This window comes from Gigantopelta aegis, chromosome 7 (genome assembly GCF_016097555.1).
Source record: "Gigantopelta aegis isolate Gae_Host chromosome 7, Gae_host_genome, whole genome shotgun sequence".
Taxonomy (NCBI): Eukaryota; Metazoa; Mollusca; class Gastropoda; order Neomphalida; family Peltospiridae; genus Gigantopelta; species Gigantopelta aegis.
The window spans coordinates 10,819,458-10,845,707 of NC_054705.1; the positions used below are offsets into that span (position 1 = coordinate 10,819,458).

General features: G+C 36.5%; 2 protein-coding genes across 4 annotated transcripts; one reads left to right on the top strand and one right to left on the bottom strand.

Annotated features, from left to right (window-relative positions):
- Positions 1-167: 167 nt before the first annotated feature.
- On the bottom strand, positions 168-2,241 carry LOC121377509 (baculoviral IAP repeat-containing protein 2-like). The gene has a single exon (XM_041505523.1). It carries the CDS (start codon positions 1,505-1,507, stop codon positions 515-517), a length of 993 nt encoding a protein of 330 aa, XP_041361457.1. The 5' UTR covers positions 1,508-2,241; the 3' UTR covers positions 168-514.
- Positions 2,242-9,954: 7,713 nt separating this feature from the next.
- Positions 9,955-25,954, top strand: LOC121377551. 3 transcript variants are annotated; one of them, XM_041505594.1, is made up of 4 exons: positions 9,955-10,027; positions 19,455-19,665; positions 20,355-20,952; positions 25,692-25,954. In XM_041505594.1, exons 3-4 carry the CDS (start codon positions 20,370-20,372, stop codon positions 25,913-25,915), a joined length of 807 nt encoding a protein of 268 aa, XP_041361528.1. In that variant the 5' UTR covers positions 9,955-10,027; positions 19,455-19,665; positions 20,355-20,369; the 3' UTR covers positions 25,916-25,954. The 3 variants fall into 3 exon arrangements, with proteins under 3 accessions (XP_041361528.1, XP_041361530.1, XP_041361529.1); XM_041505596.1 differs by having other exon boundaries at positions 9,969-10,005; XM_041505595.1 differs by lacking the exon at positions 9,955-10,027 and adding an exon at positions 18,358-18,418.
- Positions 25,955-26,250: the final 296 nt, after the last annotated feature.

Below are 26,250 nucleotides of genomic sequence, written 5' to 3' on the forward strand. Positions count from 1 at the left end.
GTGTGTGGGGGGGGGGGGGGAGGTGCGAATTCCTCGTGATGGAGCCAACAATTGATAAAAAAAAAAAAAAATTGATAGAATATAAAGTTTGTGGACCTTTTTTTTGGGGGGGGGGGGGGGGGGCATCGATCCCAAACTGGCCGCGCGCATCAAGCGAGTGCTTTGCCACACAGACACACACACATAACCACACACATAACCACACACACACACACACACACACACACACACACACACAGATACACACTTACAACGATATCCCTTAGTCTGTTTTCAAAAATGTTGTTTGCAGCCCTGGTAATTAACCACGGCAATCAACAATGCCATGAAGATTACCGCGGAGTTTACCTTTTTTCAACAGCATTTATTATGCCATGAACCTCGACTTTTCTGTAACTTTAACCGCGACACCACTGTTAAAAAAGAAAGAATGACATGGAATCTATTTTAGCCACTGCATATTATTTTGCCGTGGCCATTTTCTTAATTTCCGGGGTCGAAACTGTTCCAAATGTCATACACCTGGTTCGTCAGAGAGCGCGCGAAACAAGGCCGGTGCGTCTGGGAAATCCTTGCCTGATCTCCGTTTCTCCTCCCGAACCACTCTCTCGATCTCATCTATGCTATAGCCGAACTCCATAACTGCTTGCACCATCGGACTGTATCGGGTCGTCTTGGAAACGTCACCATGGTTACCAGACTTCTCACCAGAAACGCCAGATGCTCCACCGACTGCGCCAGCGGCGCCTTGGACAGAGGAGCTCTGAGAATCGCTTCCATTACACAGTCCTTTTTCAACATGGCTTTGCGAATTTGTCTCTGTGCACGATGTTGTCGATGACGTGTTCGATTTCTCCAGCGATCCCTGCACCATCTTCGTCCTATCCTGGGCAAACTCACATTCCCGCGAGTAGGTGACATGGACTTCAAGCGGTACATCATCATCTTCCCAGTCTACCAGGGTCAAACCGCAGTGGAAGCACCTGGCTCTGTCCTTAGAACCGACGTAGAAAAACCCCTCGTCGGCCATACGAGATGGACTCTGGTGTTCGAGTTTTAGAGGCCAACCAACATAGCTCTCCAGCCTCTTTTGGTAGTCCCTAAAAGCCGGATGTTTCGGTGGCTTCAAATTGTCGTGATTCTTTTCGGCAATTGCGTCACTGACAGTCTGTTGCCCGGGACGACTGAACCATTTTTGGATGAAAGCGCAGTCCGGAGATCGGGACCTGTGTAGCTCGACTGCATCCTCCGACCCAAGCCAGTTGTAGAGTTTTAACTTACAAGTTGGACACACCACTTTATCCCCGGTGCCCGTGTACTGGAACCCAGCTATCGCCAACTGAATGGAACTCTTCTTCCCCTTCCACTCAGCAAACGTTCCATGCCTTTGCGCAATATGTTCCGCTTCTGTTGCAGAACTGTTGTTGTAATGGCTGCCAGTGACCAAACTCGCGGATTTAAAATCGCTTGCTATTTGATCCATTTCACCTATTTTTAATGCATTCATTTCTTTTCTGTTTTTTTTTTTTCTTCTTTCTAAAATCAGTATAGTGTTTAAACTGTTTTCCGTTAATAAAATGTTTGCACACGAATCTTGTTTTGCTTTCTTGTTTTGTTTCGCGTCGTCCACTATTTCCTAGAAATGGGTCATATGCCTATACACTTTATCACAATTAACAAGTGTTCACTTGTTGAAAATCTATGTCATACAAAACACAAAACACTAGTGACTCTAGATATTTTCCCAGGTCTTCTAATTATTTTCCACATTTAACTGGTACTATATTCTTCTTTCTTCTCTCATAAAATAAAGACTTCAGTTTCTTTTTTCCTTGCTTCCATCTTGCCGTTTACTTGAAGTTCAAACACAACATACAAATACAAGGAAATATTTAACACAAGTTCGTGGTTTCGGTCATCAAATAGAAATTGCCACAAGGAAGAATTTCGTATGGTTTCAAAAATATCCATTTATATACTTCAAAGAAGAAGAATTGTCCCCTGCATAATAAACGAAGGCAAGCTGCAATCGCTGTAACTAGGATTTAGTAAACAAAGAACACAAACAGACATGAATCAACCTTGGCGATATTGCCCAACTGAGTGTCTATAAATATAACTCTGGGTTTTTCCATGAAATGTTGCCCCAAATAGATTACAACTGCTCTATGGGATCGATCGTGTCAGAACAGAACTTTATTCACTCAGAACACCAAACGGTGTTACATTGAGGTATTTACAAGCATATATATACAAATACAAAGCTGCGGGACCGACTATTTCAAGCAACAGGCAGGCCCGTAGCCAATGGGGGTCGGGGGGGGGGGGGGTCGTATCGGTGGACCCCCCCCCCCCCCTACCGGTGGCTTGTTTTTGTTTTTTTTACCTCTGTGTTGGGGTTTTTTTTTTTTAACTGAGCGGATTCTAGCAGCCAATTACGCTGGCAGACAATTTCAGCAGACACGCATGGTGACGTTCTAAACACCGGACTCATGCGTTTTCGGTTGTTGTATGTATTTCCCACACTTTTAAACAGACGGTTATGCTTATTATAAGTATTCACTATAACTTAACAATTTCAGAGTTTTAAAGAGTATCTTCATATAAAAAACCACACAAAAACAAAATAACAATCAAGATTCATTTTCATAGTCATATTGTTACTAATATCTGTATAATTTATACAACATAACCGTTTTATTAAGCACTTTTTTAACATCTGAAGTATCACTTTAAAATCATTCTGTACTACGGTAAGATGGGGGTGTTCAACTAGTTTCGTAAAGACCACAACCCGATTGACCGATAAATATGTTTTGTTTTTTTTATATATAAAACTATTTATTTCATCCATCAGCAGGCCCTTTTATAATGTGTGACAGGTGTAAAGTTTTAGAGTTAATAAAAAACAAAAACCGTGATTATTCCTGCTAACTGGGGGCAGCCATTTTCTTTTGTTTTCGTTTCGTCCGGTATTCTAGCTTGGAGCGAAGTGAAGTCAGCTCCTATACCAACTCGATCCTGTATGCACAGTGTAAACAAACGCAGCCATTTACAAACATTAAAAAAAACATAAATGACTTGATAATATAATAAACTATTTAACTAAATATATTTCAAGTCACATTAATAGAACGAAATGGGGTTATAGTAGTGTCCTCTCTTAACCCCCCCCCCCCCCCCCCCCAAAAAAAAAAAAAAAAAAAAAAAAAAGCATACTATTAGGCCTATTGGTAGGCTGATGGAGCAAAAACGACCACTTAAGATGGCTTACTCCCATTTGGTCGAATTCCCAATTGGTCGAACTGCTAAAACAACACTAGCTATGGTTCAGTGGTCTTACTGACATGCATGTTGTTACTTCAGTCATTATAATGAACTGTTCCAGATTATTTGGAAAGTTATTATTATTGTATAGATGGTATAGATATCGCTTAACGCATAAAGTATGCAAATGTGACAAATATCGAAATAATCCATGTATTAAAAAAGGTCTCCATCTAAAAAAAAATTATTTCACAAAAAGCAAAAAAAAATTCAACATTTTAAAATATTCATTCTTTCAAGTACACATACAAGTACAAATGTCCACTTAAGCAGCAGTTTCTTTCAGAATGTTACACTTACAATGTCACATGAAGAGGCCATGTTCATTACATAAACATATAACCAGGCAGTGGTTATACAACAGACGAGTACTTATTTTTCGACCAATTGGCATTTCGACCAATTGGGAATTCGACCAAATGGGACGACACCCTTAAGATACCTAAGTGATAATGGCCTTTTCTTTGGGACTAAGTGGTCAGTTCAATGTTTTTAGATGGGAAAGTGTACTTAATCATGAGTTTTACAGAATGTTTTACAGTAATGACGGCTGATAATGGCTATTACCATTTTAGGGGTGGCAGGTATACCCCAATACACTGTGATGTTAAAAAATACCGCCTGTAGGGCCTACGTACTTTGGTGTCTAGACGGCGGTAATTATTGGCTTGTCTACCTATCAAGGATACACCTGCCAATCAGGAATCACAGGTGGAGGCCACTGAGAGTACCGGTATAGACCAATTAAAGCGGCAGTATCCGGAATATTTTTATTAATTAAGCATATAGAACAGAAAATCCAATTACGTTTGGTGCATATATGACGCCGCACTCCGCATTGGTTTCACTACGCTGGCTTATCCAGGTCAAAAACAAAGCCAGTATTTCGAAAGTGGGACACTTTTGTCAGGCTCCTACCGATCTCGGTTTTCATTGGCTTATCACAAGTGTGGAATTCCCCAACAAGAGATCACGTGAGATTTCGCAATTTTTGAACAAATTTAACTATCTTGATTGAGGGGTCGTCTCATATCTCCAAAACATATTTATATCCATAGAGGTATGGTACAACGCGTTTCCAGGGGTCGGTGGGTTCCCGATTTTCCTTGAAATTTTGACAGTGGCCATCTGTTGGCATACGCGTTACATGTAAGGGGGTGTTACTAATTACGTAACGCTCTAGGGGTAGAGGAAGAGGGTACTGTGTTTGATTTACGTAATATTTTTCAAGACTATATGTTATTTATATTCATTACTTAGACCTAAAAAGGTGTTTTTTGGAAATGCGCGGTCAGTCTAGGATCGATCCCAATCGGCGGGTATATAAAAGACCATGGTATGTGATATCCTGTCTGTGGGATGGTACATATAAACGATCCCTTGCTAAAAAATAAATGTAGCGGGTTTCCAAGGCGCGTGTGCAGGGATTTCAGCGGGGTTGGGGTTATAGACTGTGTTGAGCGAAGTTTATATGCGGCCATGCTCCCCCAGAAAATACATTTCAATTTTTTGGGCAAGTAAAGGTTTCGACCTCCAATACCCTCCCCCTACACATGCACCCGATTCCTCTCTATGATTATATCGTCGCGTGAGAGCCTGAAGGACGTAAATGCATCAAAATTCATTTTTAAAAAGCCGAGATAATAAAGGAAAACTATTTTTCTTTATCAGTAGTTGACATGTCTGATTTGTTTTAATGACAATGAACGCCGAACACATTTATTATTTCTTTGTATATTTGCGGTATTTATAGCATATTAGGTGTTTTAGTTATTTGTTTAAATAGCTGTAGTTACGACAATTATTCATAATAAAATCAAATGCGTCATTTACGACCAACAGTATATGAAGTAAATTTAAATATTTATTCTGAAAGAACTATCACTTCTAAAACATTTCAGTTTTTCAAATCACATATTTATTTTTAAAAAGGAGACAGCTTGTAAATAGAAAATATTTAGAAGCAAACATTCAAAAAGGAATACAAGTAGAAGTACGTATTAATAAAATCACCGCTTAAACAAAATATTACGTGAAAAAAGTTATTTTACTTTTGTTAATAATAATACGATAAATAAAATCACCAATTGAACAAAATAATAATGTGAAAAAAGCTACTCTGACTCGTGAAATCTTCGTTTTCTTTGACCCACCCCTGATTTAGTGTGACCTTATCTGGTCCAGGGTTTCTGTCAGACGGTAAAATGGGTATGGTACCATACTCAAATATTTTTGCAGAATTGTTTTTAAGTTAACGTTTTGACAAAATTAATTACTCTTATCATTACTGTATGATTTTCTTAATCCTAACCCTAAACTTAACCCGTTTTCTTTCTGAAGGAGGACCCACCCCCCACCCCCATCTCTGTTGACTGTGGTTGCATTCAATTCTACAGAGCCATACCCAAAGATTTCTATCTGGCAGAAGCACTGTGGTGGTAGTGCTTCATGTTCGTTGTTTGATGATGGTGCATCAGAATCAGACGATTTATCCATACAAAACCTCTTTTTCTAGGCAAGTATTCGTTCCTGATGAGTCATCAGAAAAGCTGATGGCATGTTGTGTGCAGTGTTCTTTGAGCCATGGGAGTCCTTTTGCAGATAGCTGCCTCAGGGTGTACTTCACTAGTTTCAAGACTACCTGGTTTATTAACTAGTGCAACAGACAAACCAGAATAGTTAAGCAAACTGAAACTGGTATCCTTTAATGAATACACTATGTTTAGCAGCTTATTGGTTTGGGATACACTGGGTTCAAGTGAAGCTCATTCAAAGGATATAGGGTTTACATTTCCAATGAGGGTGTGTACTGAATATCAAATCCAGAAGTAGTGAACACTATATACCATGTCCACCTGTTGAGTATGCAGGATTCTCTCCAGGTTATATTGAGTGAACAGTAAACCCTACAGCTTCTGCTGTACATTGGGTGTACTCTCTGGGTTCTGTTGTGTGTCCAGTGATCTCTCCAGGTTATATTGAGTGAACAGTAAACCCTACAGCTTCTGCTGTGCGTTGGGTGTACTCTCCGGGTTCTGTTGTGTATTCAATGCACACTCCTAGTTTTGTTGTGTATTTGGTGATCTCTCCAGGTTCTTTCGTGTGTCCAGTGATCTCTCCAGGTTATAATGTGTGTTCAGTGATCTCTCCAGATGATGTTGTGTGTTCAGTGATCTCTCCAGATGATGTTGTGTGTTCAGTGATCTCTCCAGGTTTTGTTGTGTGTTCGGTGATCTCTCCAGGTTCTGTTGTGAGTCCAGTGATCTCTCCAGGTTCTGTTGTGTGTTCAGTGGTCACTCTAGGTTCTATTGTGTTCAGTGATCTCTTCAGGTTCTATGTGTTCAGAGATCTCTCCAGGTTATGTATGATGTGTGTTCAGTGATATCTACAGACTATGTTATATGTAGTGTTCTCTCCGTGTTTTGCTGAGTGTTAAGTGATCAATCCTCCGGTTTCTGTTGTGTGTGCTAAATTATTTTCTGCGTCTGTTGTGAGTGATATGTTATGATCATGGTATGTTGTATGTGTGTGCTGGCATGTTCTTCTTCAGGTGTTGTGTGTACTATGTCACATTCAGGTTCTGTTGTGTGTGCCACATCATGTTCAGGTTTTCTTGTGAGTTCTCTATTATGTTCAGGTTCTGATGTGAGTGCTATATCATGTTCAGTCGCAAGTGACTGGATAAAGGCCGTTGTATGTGCTGTCCTGTCTGTGGGGAAGTGCATCTAAAAGATACCTTGCTGCATTAGGAAAATGTAGCGGGTTTCCTCTGATGACTATGAGTCATAATTCTCATGTTCAGCTTTTTGCTATGTTATGTTCAGGTCTTGTTGTCATTGATGTGCCAAGTTCTGTTGTGTATGCTATATATCATGTTCAGGTCCTGTTGTGTGAGCTATGTTATGTTCATGTCCTGTTGTGTGTGCTATGTCATGGTCAGCTTATGCTGTGTGTGCTATATCATGTTCAGCTTCTGTTGTGCGTGCTATGTTGTGGTAATGTTATGGTGTGTGTGTTGTGTCATGTTCACGTTCAACATTCTGTTGCTTAGCTTAGCTTAGTAACTGGTTTAACGTGTCCATAGTCCATATACCACTAGGGTTTCGACCACGCCTATCCCGAGTCCGGCCTCAGATAGGATCGGGTGTCTGACTCAGGACAGGGATATTCTGTTGTAAATATTTGTTAACTGTAAAGTTAATCAAAGTCCATAGATCTTGCTATCGTTTATGTTGAGGCCACATTCACTTTATTCACCTTTTAACCTTACGTCTGATTACACTGTCTTTTGTTACTGGACTTTGTCCTGGATAACTTACAATGACGTTTGTATGTGCAATATTGTTAATCCATAATGCCTACATTAGGGCAATCCTGTAGATCTTCAAAGGCAGCTGAAAGGCAAAACTCGATCACCGTAACATATAATTAAATACAGGTACGTCCAAAATCAATGTGATTATGCTTGCACTTTGGTCGCATATGTCACATACAACATTATTATGAATTAAAATTGTATCTACAAATACACATTACATGTTGGAAACTTTGCTTCAATTTAAAACATTTCAAAATAGATATTTGTTATTACAGAAAATTCACCAAAACATGTTTATTATTATAATTATGGTGCACATAAAATAACAAACTATACAAACATTAATGTTACTGCAAATCCTATTTATATATACAGACACCATTCTTGTCTGTTGCCAAATGGTTCGTTGCATGCAGTACCAAATGTTTTTCTTAAATAAACCGTGCTCTCACAATGACATAAGTCATATTATTTTTAGGATTCAAGCACATACAAATATTGAGATAATGTATACTCTATTGTACTTCGCATTTGAAATTTCTATCACAGACCGATAACAAAGAATACATGTGTCGTATTTGGCACATACGACCTATGTCAGACATAATTATATGACGAACTGTAAGTTCTACTAACACTTTATAAAATATTAATTCTGAAATAGGAAGCTACGATTGTCGATAATACGTTGTCAAGATCAAACCGGTTTTAACGAAAGATTCTAGTACCGTATCCTCAACCGAACGTTCTTTGTACAGCGCAGGATTCTCTTTTAATTTTTTGAAACGAATCCTACAATTTGAAATCGGCAAACGCACGTGTTAACTGAAACTGACAACAGGCTGTCGTTTGTGCTTTGCCGAGCTATGGCGGCACAGGCGACGAATCAAGCGTATACTTTTGACGATTCCGTTCATAGCGAACACACACGAGTTTTTTAAAAGTGCATTTGAGCTCGTGTTTCATATTTGTACATGATGTTATAATATGGTAACCAGAGACTGTAACTTTAACTAAGAAAACACTCAGTTTCTCATGTCAGTACGTATGTTATCATATGGACAAAACATGACACAGTTATTTCGACACTTTGACAATGGTGGTTTATTTTGTATTATAAAACTATATACTTGTTACTGGCTTACTGGGATGGATATTATTACAGGACATTGCTAAAAAAAAGCCCAGGTACGTTTGTTTCTTCAGTTCTAAGACTAATTCCTGACGTGAAGTGTTAAATATTACATAACCATCGACTCGCCAGAGGGCGTATTCACTGGGATGGTACAAAATGGCTGCGCATGTTATATGTAATAGCCGTCACATTTAACCGTTTTTTAAATTAAATATAATAATATACTTGTTGATATTAGCAATAATGTGCATTATAATATCGTTGAATATGCATACCAGTCCAAAAGCCTTGCGAGAGCATTCCTTTAAGTTATTTGGTTTAGTACTACCTAGAACGGAAGGAAGGAAATGGTTTATTTAACACACACTCAACACATTTTATTTCCGGCTATATGGCGTCGGACATACTGTTAAGGACCACAAAAATATTGAGGGAAAAAACCCGCTGTCGCCACTCCACGGGCTACTACTAAGTATTTTTGATTAGCAGCAAGTGATCTTTTATATGCACCATCCCATAGACAGGATAGCACATACCACGGCCTTTGACGTACTAGTCGTGGTGCACTGGCTGGAGCGGGAAATAGCCCAATGGGTCCACTGACGGCGCTAGCCCGAGTACTCTGACTGTAAGAGAGCTAGACGGACATTTGGACATAAATACGCTCTCATTAAGAGCGTATTTATGTCCAACTGCCCGTCTAGCTCTCTTACAGTCAGAGTACTCAGGCTATGACGGCGCATCAAGCGAGCCCTTTACCACTGGGCCACGACCTACAATGGGTTCTTGTTGGCACAGACAACAGTGTCAACGTACATTATATAAGCATTTATTTCACTCCAAAATTGAGAACATTTCCGTCTCAACCGCATCTGGTTGTAGTACGGGTTCGAACAGGAATTTGGAAAGTTAAAACCGATTCACACTGGCCGCCGGTTCCGCCCATGTCCAAAAAGGCGATATTACAAAATATAACAGGAGTAAAACCCGGCCAGAGGACTTACCATTGAAACATACAAATTGTTTTAATTCTTCCCAAATTACCAGAAGTGAAAATGTGAACCACAACATAATATGTCACAGTTAAGAATAGCTAATTATGCATTGCATCTTGATGAATTAAGTTAGAAACTGTGTAGTGAGACCCAAGTGAAGATAACTCTGTTTCTCTTCACAACTATGTAAACGGAAACAAAAGTCAAATGGAAATATCTAACGTGTTCTGGTATTTTATTTGTATAGATCTTGTACGTTTGTTATCTTTGAAATATTGTTAAATATTGCTCATGTTTTTATCTGACAAATGTTATTCATGATATGGCATGTTAACCTTTCATTTTGTTAAATAGCAATCGGCATGAAATGATGAATTTCAATTTGAGTTTACATACGAATTGGTAGTACATCAAGATAAACGTCTCCGGCACTGCCACTATATTTATTATTGTGATGTTTATTGCTGTGCCGTAACGTTTATCCATTGGATCGAATTTTCCATTTGCAATCACGATTTAATAAAATCAGGCATATGTGCTTTATTTAAGAGCCTCAACACATACAACAACATATTTTAATAAATTTTGGACAAAAATATTAAGTACAATACCTTTGGTAACCTTTCCAGGATGTTTGAAAATGACACATTTAAACATTTGAAAGCTATTTTTATCCTGGCACATCGAAAATGCGGAATGAAAATATTGCGGAACGAGAATTATTCGTATCAAGCATTTTACATACACCCAATAAAAAGAAATATTGCGGAACTGAATGGAATTCATTATTTATGTTGTTATTTTTGTTTCTATAATTATATGTGCTTTGTGTGGGTTGCATTATATGCATTATTAATAATATTATCACATTAAAGTTTTGGGGTGTATTATTATTTTTTATTATTATTAAAAAAATAATGATTGTCAGTACAGGTCATTACTTATTTTAAGACCTTCATGTATTTACTTTTTAAAAAATTATTTCCTTGAGTATTTTTTTTTTTTAAATATTATTACAGGCCATTGCTTACATGTGATTCAAAGGTTTTTATCCCTTTCTTAAAAAAAAATCTTAGTTTAATTATTATTGCAGGTCATTAGTTATTTTAAGGGGTTTAGTTATTTATTATTCATTTTTACTCTTCTTTTTTTTTTTCTTCTTTTTTTGCTATAACTACTGGTTATTAGTTATTTTAGGGTTTTTATTCAATAATAATAAAAAAATTTAATATAAATTTCTTATAATTAACATGCACAGCCCCCAACCCCATAACCTAAAAAATCATTGATTATAACACTAATAGTTTCATTAATCTTGCATATTTATATTAATCTTTTATAGCAAATTCTGGGGAAAGGTGAATAGACACACAAAGAAATGGGGAAACAGACAATTTGAAAGTTAAACTGGCCGTTGAAAATATTTTATACATGTAAATCTAAAATATTATAATGATTGTCAGCTCCATCTAATTTATTCCTTGAAACATATTCATCTAACTACTTTCAAAACTTGTACTATAAGTCATATGTAGTTACATAACAAATCTGCACAGCAATGTACTTAAATAAAGTACTGAAAAAGTATGTTCAACTACATAATTATCAAGCATTAATTCTCAAATGTTAACCATAACATTCAGAAATTAACATAAGTGTATGAACATGTTAACTGTAAACTTACCTAAAGTAATCCTGGTACCAACAGAAGAACAGGAATGATACACATCCATCCCACTACTTGTATGTTATTGTCAAGTCACAGTTATGCATTAATTACAAAACATGTTCATATGGTTGCGAGGCAATCGTCAACAACACAGTTAATGTTCAAATGGTTAAGTAGGAATCGAAGTACACATCGGTTTAGCCAATGTGCAGACAGGTACAAGGCAGTTATCACAAGCAGCAATTGCCATCAAGTCACTCTTATGCATTAATTACAAAACATTGTCATATGGTTGCGAGGTTATCCTCAACAATACAGTTGTATTGCACTGATGTGTTTCATTCATACTGTTGATGACAACTGCTGTTAGTGATAATTTATTCCTACTTAACTAATTTAACATTAACTGTGTTGTTGAGGATTGCCTCGCAACCAGATGAACGTTTATTGCAATAATTAATGTATAACTGTGACTTTGTGATAATTATGCCTTGTACCTGTCTGCACATTGGCTAAACCGATGTGTACTTTGATTCCTACATAACCATTTGAATATTAACTGTGCTGTTGAATGTAATTAATTCATAAGTGTGACAACTGCTGCTTGAGACAACTGCCTTGTACCAATGTGTGTTAAACATGGGTAAGTACATTAAATTACGAATAATGCACATTAACAAGAAAACAACAAGAAACAAGCAAATGTGTGATCTCTTGCTACCCCGTTTCATCTCTCTATGTCTGTCTCCCCAACCCCCCTCTGTCTTGTGTGTATATAAGTGTGTATGTGTGTGTGTATGTAATGGAAACATTTATAAATGAAAAAAAACCTCACGTTTTTATTTAGTTAATAATTAAATTAATTAATTTATTTATTATTATTAAATCAATAATTTATTTATTATGTTATTTATTTATTATAATTACTAACATTATTCAGTAATTTATTATTATATTATTATTTATTAAGTATTAATTATTTTTTATTAAGTATTAATTATTATTTTTAGTATATTATTTAGTTGTTATTAATTAATTTATTATTTATTAATTGATTTTTAAAAAATATTATTCATTAGTTTATTTATTTATTTATTTATTATTATTATTATTATTATTAAACATGATATTCCATTAAATATCGTGGAAGAAACTCGTGAACCCGAGACGAATAATAATAAAAATAATCCGATTCCGCCAACAGTTTTCAATCACATCTTAAATATGCTCATAATGGCCAGCGGGAATATTCGAGATTTTGTTCGTAACTGAAAATTGGATTAATGCAGGATTACTGTTTGGACAAAATGTCTATTTATACGTAAAACGTAACTCGGGATGTTTTCTTTATACAGTAAGTGTTTATATTTATTGGTACATCTCATATTTCGCCAAGAAATACTTAATTCCATGGTTGTATTGATTCCGCCTGAAATCTGGGTGGAAAACGCACGCTTGTTTTTGCTGTTAAACTTGTAAACATCGGGTCCAATAAATGTCAAAATGTTAAAAAACGGACCGTAGATGTTTACCTTGGTGAACTACCGAATTGGAAGCTTAGAAGGACCTTCCTTTGGCACTGTGACCCTAACTCTATTTGTTATAAGTATTTATAATGTTTGTTTATACGTGACAGTGCCAAAGGAAAGTCCTACCTCAAAATTATCAATATCATAATCATGCACATGGGGCCGGGCCATTCCGTGGTATTTGGTCCATGGGTGAGGAAATTTCAAAATGATCTGTTAAACTAAGTTTTTATTATAATTTAAAGTTAACACCCTAAAGCATATGCAAATATACTTTTATTGCCAATTTACTTATGTTTTATGGGTTTTAATGACAGTTTTATTTGAAAAAATAATTTTTGTAAGCCAGGACATGACATTTATTTTTTGGTAATATTTCATTACTGTTATGTCAAATTTAAAAATTAGGTATCAGGACATCATATCTAAAATATACTGCATATGAAAATACTACTTTGCCTTATTTCATATCATAATTAGTATATATAAATTATTTTTCAAAATATGTAATGTCACGTCCTGGCTGATTTGACATATAAAAGTTAGTTTTATTTAAAAACTATTTTTCAGAAATAAAAATCTTTTTTAATTCTCCTTCTTCTCAATGTTCCAAGTATAAATAAAAGGTATAATGATGACTGGTTGTATTAAATGATTAAAATAACCACCTCAAACTTTGAGCCTGGACGTGACATTGAGCCAGCTAGCTAGGACGTGACATTCAACATGGCATGTTAAATTGAGTAAAGATTTAAAATGTATTAAATCTCTCTATATGGAGAACTTGGCAAAACTGACTTGATAATGCACATGTACCTAAAATAAATTACTTTTATTTTTAATATTTTTGCTCTCATCATCAAGAATCGGAAACTGAAAAACTGAACATTCGGGGGAGCATGTTCGAATACTAGTATTTAACATGGATTTATGTAGATACAAAAATACTATTATCAGTTAATTCTATGCTTCTATATTTTGACCAAACAATGAATTATTGATAATCCACCAATTTAAAGAATATTGTATTTATACCAAATGTTCCATTTTGTGAATCCAAACTGGTGTACACATACAATAAATATTGTGTCAAAGAATTGTTCAAATACAATGTGCTGCTAAAATCTTCAGTTTATTCCTTGGCAGATACAGGTATGCAAACGTGAATTGGAAGATATAAACCAACATTTCTCCAGTGAAGGATGTAATTGATAAAGATATATGTGGAAGATAAAACTTGGGTTAGAAGAATTCAAATTAATTGTATCGTTGAGATTTTTGCTATTGTCATCCATCAACAGTTTATATTAATATACATTGTTGATAGTTTGGCCTATCCAATAATGATAAACAGAAAGAAGAAACTGTCCAAAAACTATAATTTCTGTACTGACTGGGGTTCATATTTTGAATTCCAATTAAATCAGATGATCATAAAAATACCAACAAAAGGCAAAATATAATAATATATTAATTCTAAAATATATGGTAAATTGCAAACAAGAATTCTACAGAATTAAATGTCTGGCCTACCATAAACTTATTCAGTGTCATTGATAGTGCATCTGTAGATATCTATCTCAATGCATGTTAAAAATGTTTTAAAACATTAAAAAAAATTAAACTTCAAAAAATTAAATTAAAATTTTAAAATAATAAAGTTGAAAAATAAATTTTGACGTGCAATGAGGTGAACATTCATACATAGAACTATAAATGAAGCTTTACTGATGCAGGACATGTAATTTATGAGAAATGTAGCTACATTAATTTGTACAATCAATGTTGAGCTAAATGCAAAAGTTGATGCCGCAGCCAATGAAAAAGTTATACCTATACTTCATCTTTTTAGTTCGTACATGTATTGTAATGTAAAGGTAAGACAAAAAACCCCTGACTTAGCAACATAAGGATAAACAATATTGACAGTATGGTCACTGGTAATAAAAGTATATTATGTGAATATTGTATGAGAACTTTTTTTTGCACAACGACAGTTCAATTAAGTAGGATTTTATGCACTTATTTTCATGATAAAAACACTTAAAACAAGTAAATATCATTGATTTCATAAATTAACAGTGTTTCAATAGTAGTATTTCATATACATATCATTTATTAGTTTTATAAGTGAACTGGACAAAAAGTCATGTCCTGGCTCATCACGTCCTGGCTCGTACTAAAAAATTTTAAAAGTAAATGTTACATCATAAAGAATATTTTTTTAGTAAATTGCTATACGGCATTTAGAAATAGACTGGATATTGTGTTAAACAGTGTCTTTCAATAAGCAAACATTCTATCAGGAGAGCAGAGTTTTGGAATTTAGGCCTACTAGTAATGAGCTGGCCTGAAACCTTTTTGTCATGATGATGTGTGGCTATTGTTTTGTAATCTTATTTAATTGTTTGGCAGTAATACCAATAATTCCTGAAACTGAATATCAACATTTATTCATATTGGCAATATGATTACGTTGATATTCGGTTTCAGGAATTTTAGTTTAACTTGTGCAAAAATCAACCCACCCGCCCCCCGCCACATCTCCCAAAATTGCGAGAATGATCATTTCTCACTTGTGCAAGCATTGCTCATGCATATTTAATTCTGCATATAGCCTCATTTTTATTTGCGCTATAAATTTAACACATTTCTTACATCAATACATGGACATCGTGCATACATTTACACGTACATCCATATGGGTTAAGTAGGCTACTATATTTATAAATTAAGGCTTTGGGCAAAATACAAAAGGAAAATGGGTTACCTGAATTTATTTTTGTGTAATTATCATCCATTAACAGGTCTGTGCCCAAATTGAACAACATTTTAATAAGTAATTACATCAGGGTTTTTTTCATCAATAAAAAAGTTTATTTTATTTTATATAATATACCAAATGCAAGTGTCCAGAGATGGAAATTACGGAACAAGTTTGAAGTGTTTCACGGTTCAGTAATGAAATTTCTGTTACAAATATTCATTACAACGTAACATCATCCCATTGGTCCAGACGTAGCAATTGTTAATGGGAGTTTGTTAATTTTTCAATGAACGTAAAAACTACGTCGTCGGGGAACGTCATATCTGATGACATCATTTGATATGGGCAAGTTGTCTTATTGAGCGTTATTGTTTATGGATAAAAAATAATTCAAAATAAAGGATGACGTTTTAGTGTTATTGTTAGCCTGTACGTGTTATTCAAATTTAATTATATATAAGTAGTGTCTGTTATTTCTTTAACGTTTATCTGGTATGATGACCTCTCTAAAGTTCTATGTTATTAATATGTCACTTATTTGAAGTTTGCTCAATTTTGCGATCGCTAATATTTTATGATTTACAGTATTTCTTTTATGTTCATGCATCTGGGTATGAAAAAAAAAAGTCACTCGCAAACTTACCGTATGTGAGAACGGCTTTGCCGATTCACACAGTTTGCAGATTATTTATTTTTTTCATACCCCGATGAATGTAAAAGAAATAACAGACAATATTTAATTATGTTGAACGGAGTTTGCCAAAAGTGAGATCTACGTGTACATGTATTTAAACACTTGTTTTGAGAAATGAATTTTGTAGTAGATATCAATAAGCTTAACAACAATATGTTATATACGGTAGTGTACAGTGAAACATCTCAAAACTGGACCCTCCTTAAACCGGAATTCCTTGAAAACCGGACGTTTTTCGCGGTCACTTTTTAAATATCTGTATAGAAGAGAACCTCTCTAAACCGGATACCTCTCAAAACCAGACTTTTTACATGGTCCAGGGGGTGTCCTGTTTAGAGGAGTTACACTGTATATATATATATAACGAGTTAAATACAGTAAATTATATTTATTACATTTTGATTACACATGTTTACTTTTTGGTTACACATGTTTTCTTTTTGTCCTTAGGTACTTAGACTTTATTATTCCAGGATATACGTGTGTTTTTCACTGTGGCCATTGACAGACAGTTCCCACACAATTGGTTTCCAGGGGCGGATTATGCTTTAGGTATGGGTGGGGTGGGGGGTGTTCCAAAACAATATGTAAATTTTTATAATTTGAAATTAATTTTTTTACATGGACATCAGTTTAGATCTACTTGCATGGTGGGGGTTGTTGTCTTTTTTTAGCCGGGGGTGTTTGGGGGGGGGGGGGGAGTCCGTGCAACTGGGAAATCCCCCATAATGATAATCCGCCCCTGGTTTCTTTTTAGCTACATTTGACGAATGGTACTGGGCACAGACTTAAGAATTTGTTGCTTTCATGTATGGCAGTTTTGAAATGATATTTCCATAGTCAAACTGCTCACCTACATGTACATCAGTATAGTTAGTCTGCCTACATGTACATCAGTATAGTTAGTCTGCCTACAGCAATTTTAAACCAGTAACCTTTCTTTTAAATGATATCCCAATAATATCCCAACAGCTCAATTTTTATTCTGCAGCAAAAATCTTTCCGGTATATATATGTGGCCGAGTGCATAAAGCACTCTCACACAAAAACTACACAAGTTCGGTCTCGATTATATTCTTTAATCCATGATGATAACATATAGACAATGTATATGATCTGGAGAGTTGGCCCCAAACGTCTTTCTCTCTTGCTGGATATTCTCCCTCTCTCTGTCTCTCTCAGTGAACTGCCTTTCATCCCAGTCATTCTGATGTTAAACATCACACACACCTGACCAATACTGGCAGACCATTACTGTCCTGGGTTCCTTAAGATAATCCCAGTGACAGTGTTTACCATATATTAATGTCCCAAGTGTCTTGGAGGAATTTCCCCAAGTACCTTAAATCTAAACAAAGAGAAATAAACCTCAGACGCCTTTGTGGTGTTTATGCATGTTTAGTATAATAACACATTATGCTGGGTGCTTTAGTTGAATCCCTCACATAGATATAAAACTTAAAAAAAATATTTGGACGGGTGATATTCTAAGTTACATGTAATACTTGTGGGTTTTTTTAATATGGTGAAGTATTATGATATAGCAATTGTTGAATATGAATGAGATCACTTTGCATCGTCCTATATATACAGTGAAACCCCTCCAAACTGGACACCCTTGGGTCGAAGACAACTGTCCGGTTTTAAGAGGGATCCGGTTTAGAGCGGTTAGGTTCTGTCGTGGTTTTTAGAAAGGGACTCTGTAAAACGTCTAGTTTTGAGTGAATTCCGGTTTACTGAGGGTCCGGTCTTGAGAGGTTTCACTGTCAAAAATATGAAAATCTGAGGTTAGTGTCTTAATTTGTTCCATGTTCCATTGCATAACTGAGCTTCATTATCGTCTCTTTATCCTGTAGGGCTCAGGATTTAGCTCAGTCGCTTGAGGTGCTTGCGTCACAGGATCAAACCACTGCAGTGGATCCATTCAACTGCTTGGGCTTTTTTTTTGTTCTAACCAGTAGACCACAACTGGTCAAAGACTGTGGTAAGTGCTTTCCAATCTGTGGGAAAGTGCATGCATATAAAAGATCCCAGCTTGCTGCATCAGGAAAAATGTAATGAGTTTCCTCTGACTACGAGTCAGAATTACCAAATGTTTGATGTCCAATAGCCGATGAGTAAAATTAATCAATGTGCTCTAGTGGTGCTGTTAAACAAAACAAACTTTAACTTTATCTTTAAGGGAAGGTTTTGGGGTTATAAAGTGTACTCATTTTCTGATTGTTTTATTTTTTTTTCCTGTCCTAACCAGTGCCCCACCCACCTCCCAACTAGTACAATAAGTGCACAGTATGTGCTGTCCTGTCTGTTTGAAAGTGCATATACACAGGCCTTCTAAATTGGAAATTTATTTAATTTCAAAAACATCTTATTAAGCTAAGTTAGAATTTAAAAAGTAATACTATACATGTACTTGTGTTTATTCAAATACATGTATCTACTGTGCATTACAAAACTTTATTGGGGCGGGAACGTTTGTCAAGTGAATGAGATTTACTTTAAATTCACACTGTGAATGTTTTACTCCAGAATTGTGAATAAAAAATGACATGGCCTCTCGAGAATGGTGGGGAATGGTGCCCATTATCGGAGTCTAGAAACATAGGTGATAAAACCCTGTACTAATGAACATTTTATATTTAGAATATTTTAATGTGTCACATATTTAATTATTTATTAATATCATAAAGTTAACAGTGGTTTAATTTCATTTGTTGTGTTTTTATTTCATTAGTGTTTAAATATTGGGCAAGTTAAATTTGATCTATGGCCAGTGAATTTTCAGATCCACTGGCCCTATGGCCATTGAAATTTCTTTGAATTCTAGAAGGCCTGATACACAAGTAAAAAATCCCTTGCTGCATTAATTAGGGAAAATGTAGTGGGTTTCCTTTAAGATTATAATTGTCAGAATTGCCAAATGTTTGACATCCACAAGTCAGTGACGAATTAATCAGTGTACATTGTACTCTAGTAGTGTTGTTAAACAAAACAAACTTTAACTGTCTTTATCTTTTCAGACATTTATGTGTTCATCCATATTGCCAATGGATAGACTTTAACCATCTTCATATCCGGTATGGACACAGAGCTTCATCACAGTTACCAAGGAAAAGCAGTTGGCATGTCATGGCTATACTGAAAGAGAAGAAACCAACACATATATACACCCAACAGCTTAATTCTCCAAGACCATGGTGCAACCACACCGTGCAATTCCTGTGTTAAACTGTAAGTTTTTCATTGATTACATTGGTATCTGCAGTGTTCGAAATAACCACTTGTCCGTTTGTCCCGACAAGTGAAAATCTGCTCGGACAAGCACAATGTACCTCAGTGGTTGTCCAGAGGACAAGTGAACATTTTCAATGCAGTTTCCTTTTGAAGAATCAAAACTAATGTCCTTGCACTTGAATAAAACTAACAACTTATTTGGACAAGTAAAAGTATTGGCGGACAAGTAGATTTCTAGATATATTTGTCCGGTGGACTAGTAAAAGTTTTTTTCTATCACCAATCTGGAATCTTCTGTTGTCATATTTATCATTGAGGCGAAATAAATGGATATCATATATTGTAATGAAAAGTGGCTATCTAAAAAAATAAGTTTTCTTTTTCTGTACCTTTTTTCATAATTGTGGTGATCACAAGCTTCTGAAAGTTGTGAGAGCAATACCTATAGTTTTGTTCGCGCATTGCTCGTGTAAGTATAATTTTGCGTAACCCATTTTTTGTTCATGCAATGAATTTATGACATCATTTACATGGTCATGGCAGGTTACATAAAAACTAAATGGGTTACCTAAATTTGTTTTTGTGTAACCCATAAATGGTTTGCGCAATTAATTTTCAATTCTCAGAGACTTGTGATCAATGTATTCCTTTTTTATTTAATGACTTTTGTTTTTCTTTTTTTTTAGACCAATGATCTCATCATGTCATCACAGTTTCCCGAAAACACAAGCCTCTTTATCGGAGGTCTTAAGTCTATTGGAAGTGGTAAGATGAAGCGCCATCTCATTTACATGTTCAGACAAATTGGACTGATAGTGAAAAAGAGTCAGATTTTTGTCGTGGATAAAAACACGAAATATGTTTTCGCATTCGTGAATCTCGAAGACGAGGAAGCCGTCCGCTTGGCCCTCCATCACCTGCAGATGCCGGAACACCGGAGTGGCGTGCCCTTTGACTTCAGTCTCATCACCGAACAAAGCAAGGTGCTGAAATTCGATCGCAGAAAACATGTGAAGAAGACCGAAGCCCGTAAAGAAATGAGTGACGAAAGCTCCGGCGAGGAAGAGAGCGAGAGCGAGGAGGGATTCCTGGGTCCTCTGTTCACTCAGAAATTCTACCACCTCGGAGAGAGGCTTGGAAATGAAACGCGCAACGCTGAATTTAAAGAGGGCGGGTTTATGGTGGGCGACAAGAAGCATGTTATTATGAACACTATTGGAAAGTACGTGTGCAGCTTCCTGAACAGCGACGGGGGAACTCTCTTTATTGGAGTTAACAATCACGGTAAGCCACTAGCTAGGCCTTGTGTTTTGACATTTGCAGACAAGTGCAAAACAGCACACCTAGATACACGTTTTATGAAAATAATTTTAGGGTTCGCAATAAAAACAAAATGGACAATATGTGCCCGTACTAGATGGTTATGGATTTGAAATGCTTTGAAACTGGACACTTTATTTCATGCATTTTCACACATTTTAAACAGCAGTTTTCTTCTTACTATTATTTATATAAGTATTAAATATATATATCCATTAATTTCCAATATTTTAGGGTACACACTTTTACCTGCTATATACCATCTGGCAGGTAATGCTATCTAAAATTTGTCAAAACGCATAAAATACAGCATCCAATTTAAACAGCGGTTGCAAAACGAAGTACTAGTAGGCGTTGGAACTGTCAGAGTAGAAGTTGGGGGTTTATCGAGAGCTACAGACACTCAGTAATGGGGGCACGCGGGAAGGGGGGGGGGGGGGCTCTATGGGCCGGAGTCTGTTACCACAGAAGTGTGCGATGTAGTCCACTTGTAATGCATATAGTTGGTGAAATTGTTCGCCCAAGAATAGAAAAAGTATGACAGTGGTTTTCCGTTTTAAAAACAAGCTATTTTCTGTTTCATGTTTTTGTAAATTCCGTTTCATTTCCATTTCAGACTACAATATGCAATTAACTATTGAACTAACACAAGTTGTGACAAATTAAAGTCCGAACCAAATTGTTAACAACTACAATAAATTACTCTCCTACCTTTAATTGCTGATACATTTCCCCCAAATGTTGTTTAGACACGAGTTGTGAAAAAACCATTACAGTGACACAGATTCCACATACGAGACTGTAATGATGTTGCCAGTGTCGACTTCGCTGAGATAGCATAGGGCAAAATACATGCAGTTTTCTGCCGTCTGCCATTTTGTTTCTTTATGGAATACTCTTCAAGAGGGGTGAAAGCCTCCAAAGTATGTGTCATAATTAATATAAAATCAATGATCTCTAGTGGTATCATTAAAAATAATAATAATAATAAAATTAATATGACGTCGTTATTTGTCATTAAATCAAAGTAACTCTACATATTAGTAGCGAAAAATCAAAGCAAAGGCTACAATTATAATAACTACATAACGCATGATTGTCTAACAATTAAGTACACTGCACTTAGGGTTCACAAAACGTAAACATTTATTTTTTCATCTCTGTGACAGTCTAACGTCGTCTGCAAATTGAAGTATGCGCATGACACAGCGGAAATAAAGTAACATTGCAACGTTCAGCCAGCCGTTTTTTTGCTCAAAGTTTGCAAACACATTTTGACTGGTTGTTCCAGAAATGGTCATTCGGTTTAATGTGTAGCGTAAAAATCTGTCTTTCAAGACAAGCGTTGGCGACAAACCGCTGGCTAAACTTACTCGTGGAAAAAAAAAAAAAACCTGTCCAATCTGCGTAGGCACAACAGACTAAGAAGTAAACCAGCCCCAAGTTCAGCCAGTAAACGTTTCGCTGACGTTCGCGAAGTATTTGATTGGTTCCCAATGTCACCATTTGGTTTACCGTGAAGTGCATAATCCAGTCTAGCGTTTGCCAATAGTACTGCGCACGGGTCAATCGTCAGTTTGCAGTGTGGCAATAGTAAAATAGTATTAATTTTTTTAACTTTGCGGAAAATCGTAGTTCCGTTTCCAAATGTAAATTCCGTTTCACAATGGGAATTGGGTCTACTGTGCTCATGAATCAAAACAAACTATATAAACAAAGGCAATGAGCAGGAATGGACGCTGTATTCGTGGGAAATTGAAGAAATTAACCCATAGAACTCTGAAGCCGAACTATACATTCAGACAAGAACCAAGAAAATATGAACTTGAGTCTGAGCAACTGTGGCGAAAATAGACGTCGGAAATGAGGGTAGTAAACGTCGCATGCGACGTGCGACTTTGACTGTTAAAGCGTTTCAAACTCGTAAACACGTGGTAGAGGCACTTATGGTCTGTTTTGTTTCTGTTACGTACTTGTACCCTCTAATTATTTCTCGCAGAAAGCTTGCATGGAAATGAGGTCCTAAATTTAATGCACAAGCTAGTTTTGTATGTACTTTCACACAGACATGAGAGCAAAGACCACAACCTTTGATATACCACTTGTGTAGCACTGGTTGGCATGGGGGGAAAAGCAATTATAAAACTGGTCCACCAAGTGGGTGCGATCCTACAACCCAATAACCTCGGGCTAGCACTTTACCAACTTAGCTAAATCTCCTCTGCCCCATTCCATTAAATGCATGATGCAGTGGTATGTGCTGTCTTGTGTGTGGTGAAGTACTAGTACTTATAAAAGCATAGCCAGTAAAACTGGGCGGTACTGAAATTTCAGGTTTGGTATCAGTATTTTTGGGGGATGATTTACATCGGTACGGTATTCGGTATTGATACAATACCGATATCGAGCAGTATTTTCGGTATACACATCTTTGAATGCATGCCCGAGTTAATTCTCACCCGCTAATTTCATCTAAATACAATTAAATTCCATACACAAGGCCCTCATCTTTCTCTTGTTTTCAGCTACATGTGTAGTTTGTGTTCTTCAGTTATACTGTTAGTGTTTTACTAATTAAATGACAGATAACATTTTTTAATACCAAAATTTCTCAAAATTTCATCTCATTTGTTCCCGATCTGGCAACTCCTATCTTTTAACTTCTTTCGCTGTCCACCTCCACATCAACATCCTTGTTTCTCCAACCGCGACAGGTGCTTCTCTCTTGTAGCTATCTGCCACACACCTGACATTTCCCATCAGCTTTAGCTATGGGCTTAGTTTGACCACTTTCGGAGAGTGTTCAGTGGTTACTTCTGACATGGTTAATTAAGAGGCACTTGTAACCATCTCCTCTATTCCCCTACTACCAGCGGTCATTAGTCAGACCAGCTCTATTAGCAACAGAGCTAGGACAAGAATGCCAGGTGGGTGTAGGGAAGTACACTCATGGAGGAGGGGGCAACCCACAGTATGGATGTATGATTTTATGAAATTTAATACAGTTTTAATAATAATAAAAAAAACACCTCCCTACTCCACTGGTTGGGACAGTTAGGTGATGGTGTAGACAGCTCAGAAGACTGAGTCGTAGGAAACTGACAGACAAGGTCGAAACAGATTGAAATCGTGGGAGAAATTGAAACGTTTTTATGTTATTAAAGCCGCACGCACTAGTTCCATCCAGTGAAAATAAATTATGATTTTGGTTAATCTACAAACCTGTAACACACTTAGATCACGTTTTTATAAAATTGAGTGAAAAAGTAGGTTTTATATCAATAAATACCATTGGAATCCCCATGTCCCAATTGCTTGAAATAATTTTGAAAGTTAATATTCTGATGTCACCGTTAGATGTCACTCGAAGCACAAAAATGCCTACGTCACGACAAATTTCACAGAGTGCGCACAGACTTCGGGTGCGTTCCTTTCACCTCTCCTGGACATGTTCCATCTGTTCTGTCCTGGACAGCGAACGGAACAGGAAGTTACTTTACGAACATGGGTGCTTCTGTTTAGGAAGTGGCTGCTGCAGCAATCATAATACTTGAATGGGAATAAGACGACACTGACCATGTTGACTATACTACAGTCATTGAAATAATAAATTTTATATATTTTGTATAAACCGCAATTAGCCTACATTCGCTATTCGGAACCGGGTACTAGTGCCTAACCTATTGTTATTAGCAATTAGATGCACCGTTTATTATTTGTGGTGGTGGTGGTGGTGGTGGTAGTGGTAGTAGGTTTTTGGGGTTTTGTTTTGTATTTTTGTTTTTTTGGGGGGGGGTGGTAGTAGTAGTAGTAGTAGTCGTCATCGTCGTCAGGGGTGGAGAGGCACTTCCCCTCCCCAGGACAAAAATGTAAGATTTTTTTCCCAAATCTCTATTTAAATAAAGGTAACAATATAGCTTGTGTCCCCCACCCCCACCCCCCAAGGTTGTATCCTCTCTCCAGATATCGTAAGACTTAGCAAAATTATTGGTTTTAAGGGTTTGTAACGTTTTGTATTGAGATACTTACTTGTCTGAACTTTATTGATAATGAAAATGTTCATGAACTCTGAAGAAAAACCTCACAAATGAACAACAAGCAAACGACAACAAATCGGATGTTGATTGCGCGAACCGTGCACGAGAAAACAAACTGAACCAAAATGATAACGGTCACGTGGTATACCAACGTCTGTGACATTGAAATGGGAATATCCCCTCTAAAAATAGATTAGACCATGTCTGCTCAACGTTTTTTTCTCAGAGGCACGTGGCTTTTTAAGAAATACGAAAAATGCATTTTGTGGTATTACAAACACCAGAATTACCAGGATTACCAAAAAACACTTCAGTTAATGGAAATGTATATTCTAAATAATAAACGGTAAGTAAAGTGCAATTTTATTTGTGAAAAAATGGGTTTAATAGCAAAAAACAACGGCGTAATGGTTAATAACTAGGGCGTGTCCCTTTAAGATAAAGAGAATGTTAGGCAGAGGATGATAAGAAAGACGGGATTTTAACACACACATCTGTCTCATGAATGTTTGGGGTTGTTTTAGAAGGTGAATATCTATTTTATCTGCTGTGTATATAAAAGTAAATTTTTGACAGCTTTTCGCAGGCCACTATTAAAGTATTTCGAACCCTGACTTAATGACATACTTAATAATGACCATCCTGCGTGTTATCTTTGTGTTTCAGGTTGTGTTGTCGGGGTCTCTTGCAACCAGCAACATGAAGATCGATATCGACTCCAAATTGACGATGCCATAAAGAAAGTTCACCCCCCGCTCTTTCCAACTAACTACACAGTGGACTTTGTCCAAATCAGAGATGATGATGACCAAGTTTTAGGTAAGGGCAGTTCCCAAAATGACCAAGTGAGGATGGGTGGACACTGTTTCTATACCATTAAAATCAAATAAAAAATCACTCGCTTGATGCACGGTCAGTCTAGGGTCAATCCCCTTAGGTGGGCCTACTGGGCTATTTCTTGTTCTGTCCACTAGTTCACCATGACTGGTATATCAAAGGCCGTGGTATGTGCTATCCTGTCTGTGAGATGGTGCATATTATAGGGTGTATACTACCAAATCAAATCCCATAGACGACAATAGTAACATGTTTGGCTAAAACTCCTACCTGCAGCGTATCTATCGACATAAACACCACGGATATAAATACTACCACCCCTCACCCTTAAAAATTGGGGGGTAAAGCTGCTCTTTTCAGAGATAATGGGTAGCATCTATGACTGCCC

Coding starts and splice junctions, on each gene's coding strand:
- LOC121377509 (XM_041505523.1), bottom strand. CDS start 1,507: ATGAATGCATTAAAAATAGGTGAAATGGATCAAATAGCAAGCGATTTT.
- LOC121377551 (XM_041505594.1), top strand. CDS start 20,370: ATGTCATCACAGTTTCCCGAAAACACAAGCCTCTTTATCGGAGGTCTT. Junction 20,953..25,691: donor TATTGGAGTTAACAATCACG/GTAAGCCACTAG, acceptor TTTGTGTTTCAG/GTTGTGTTGTCGGGGTCTCT.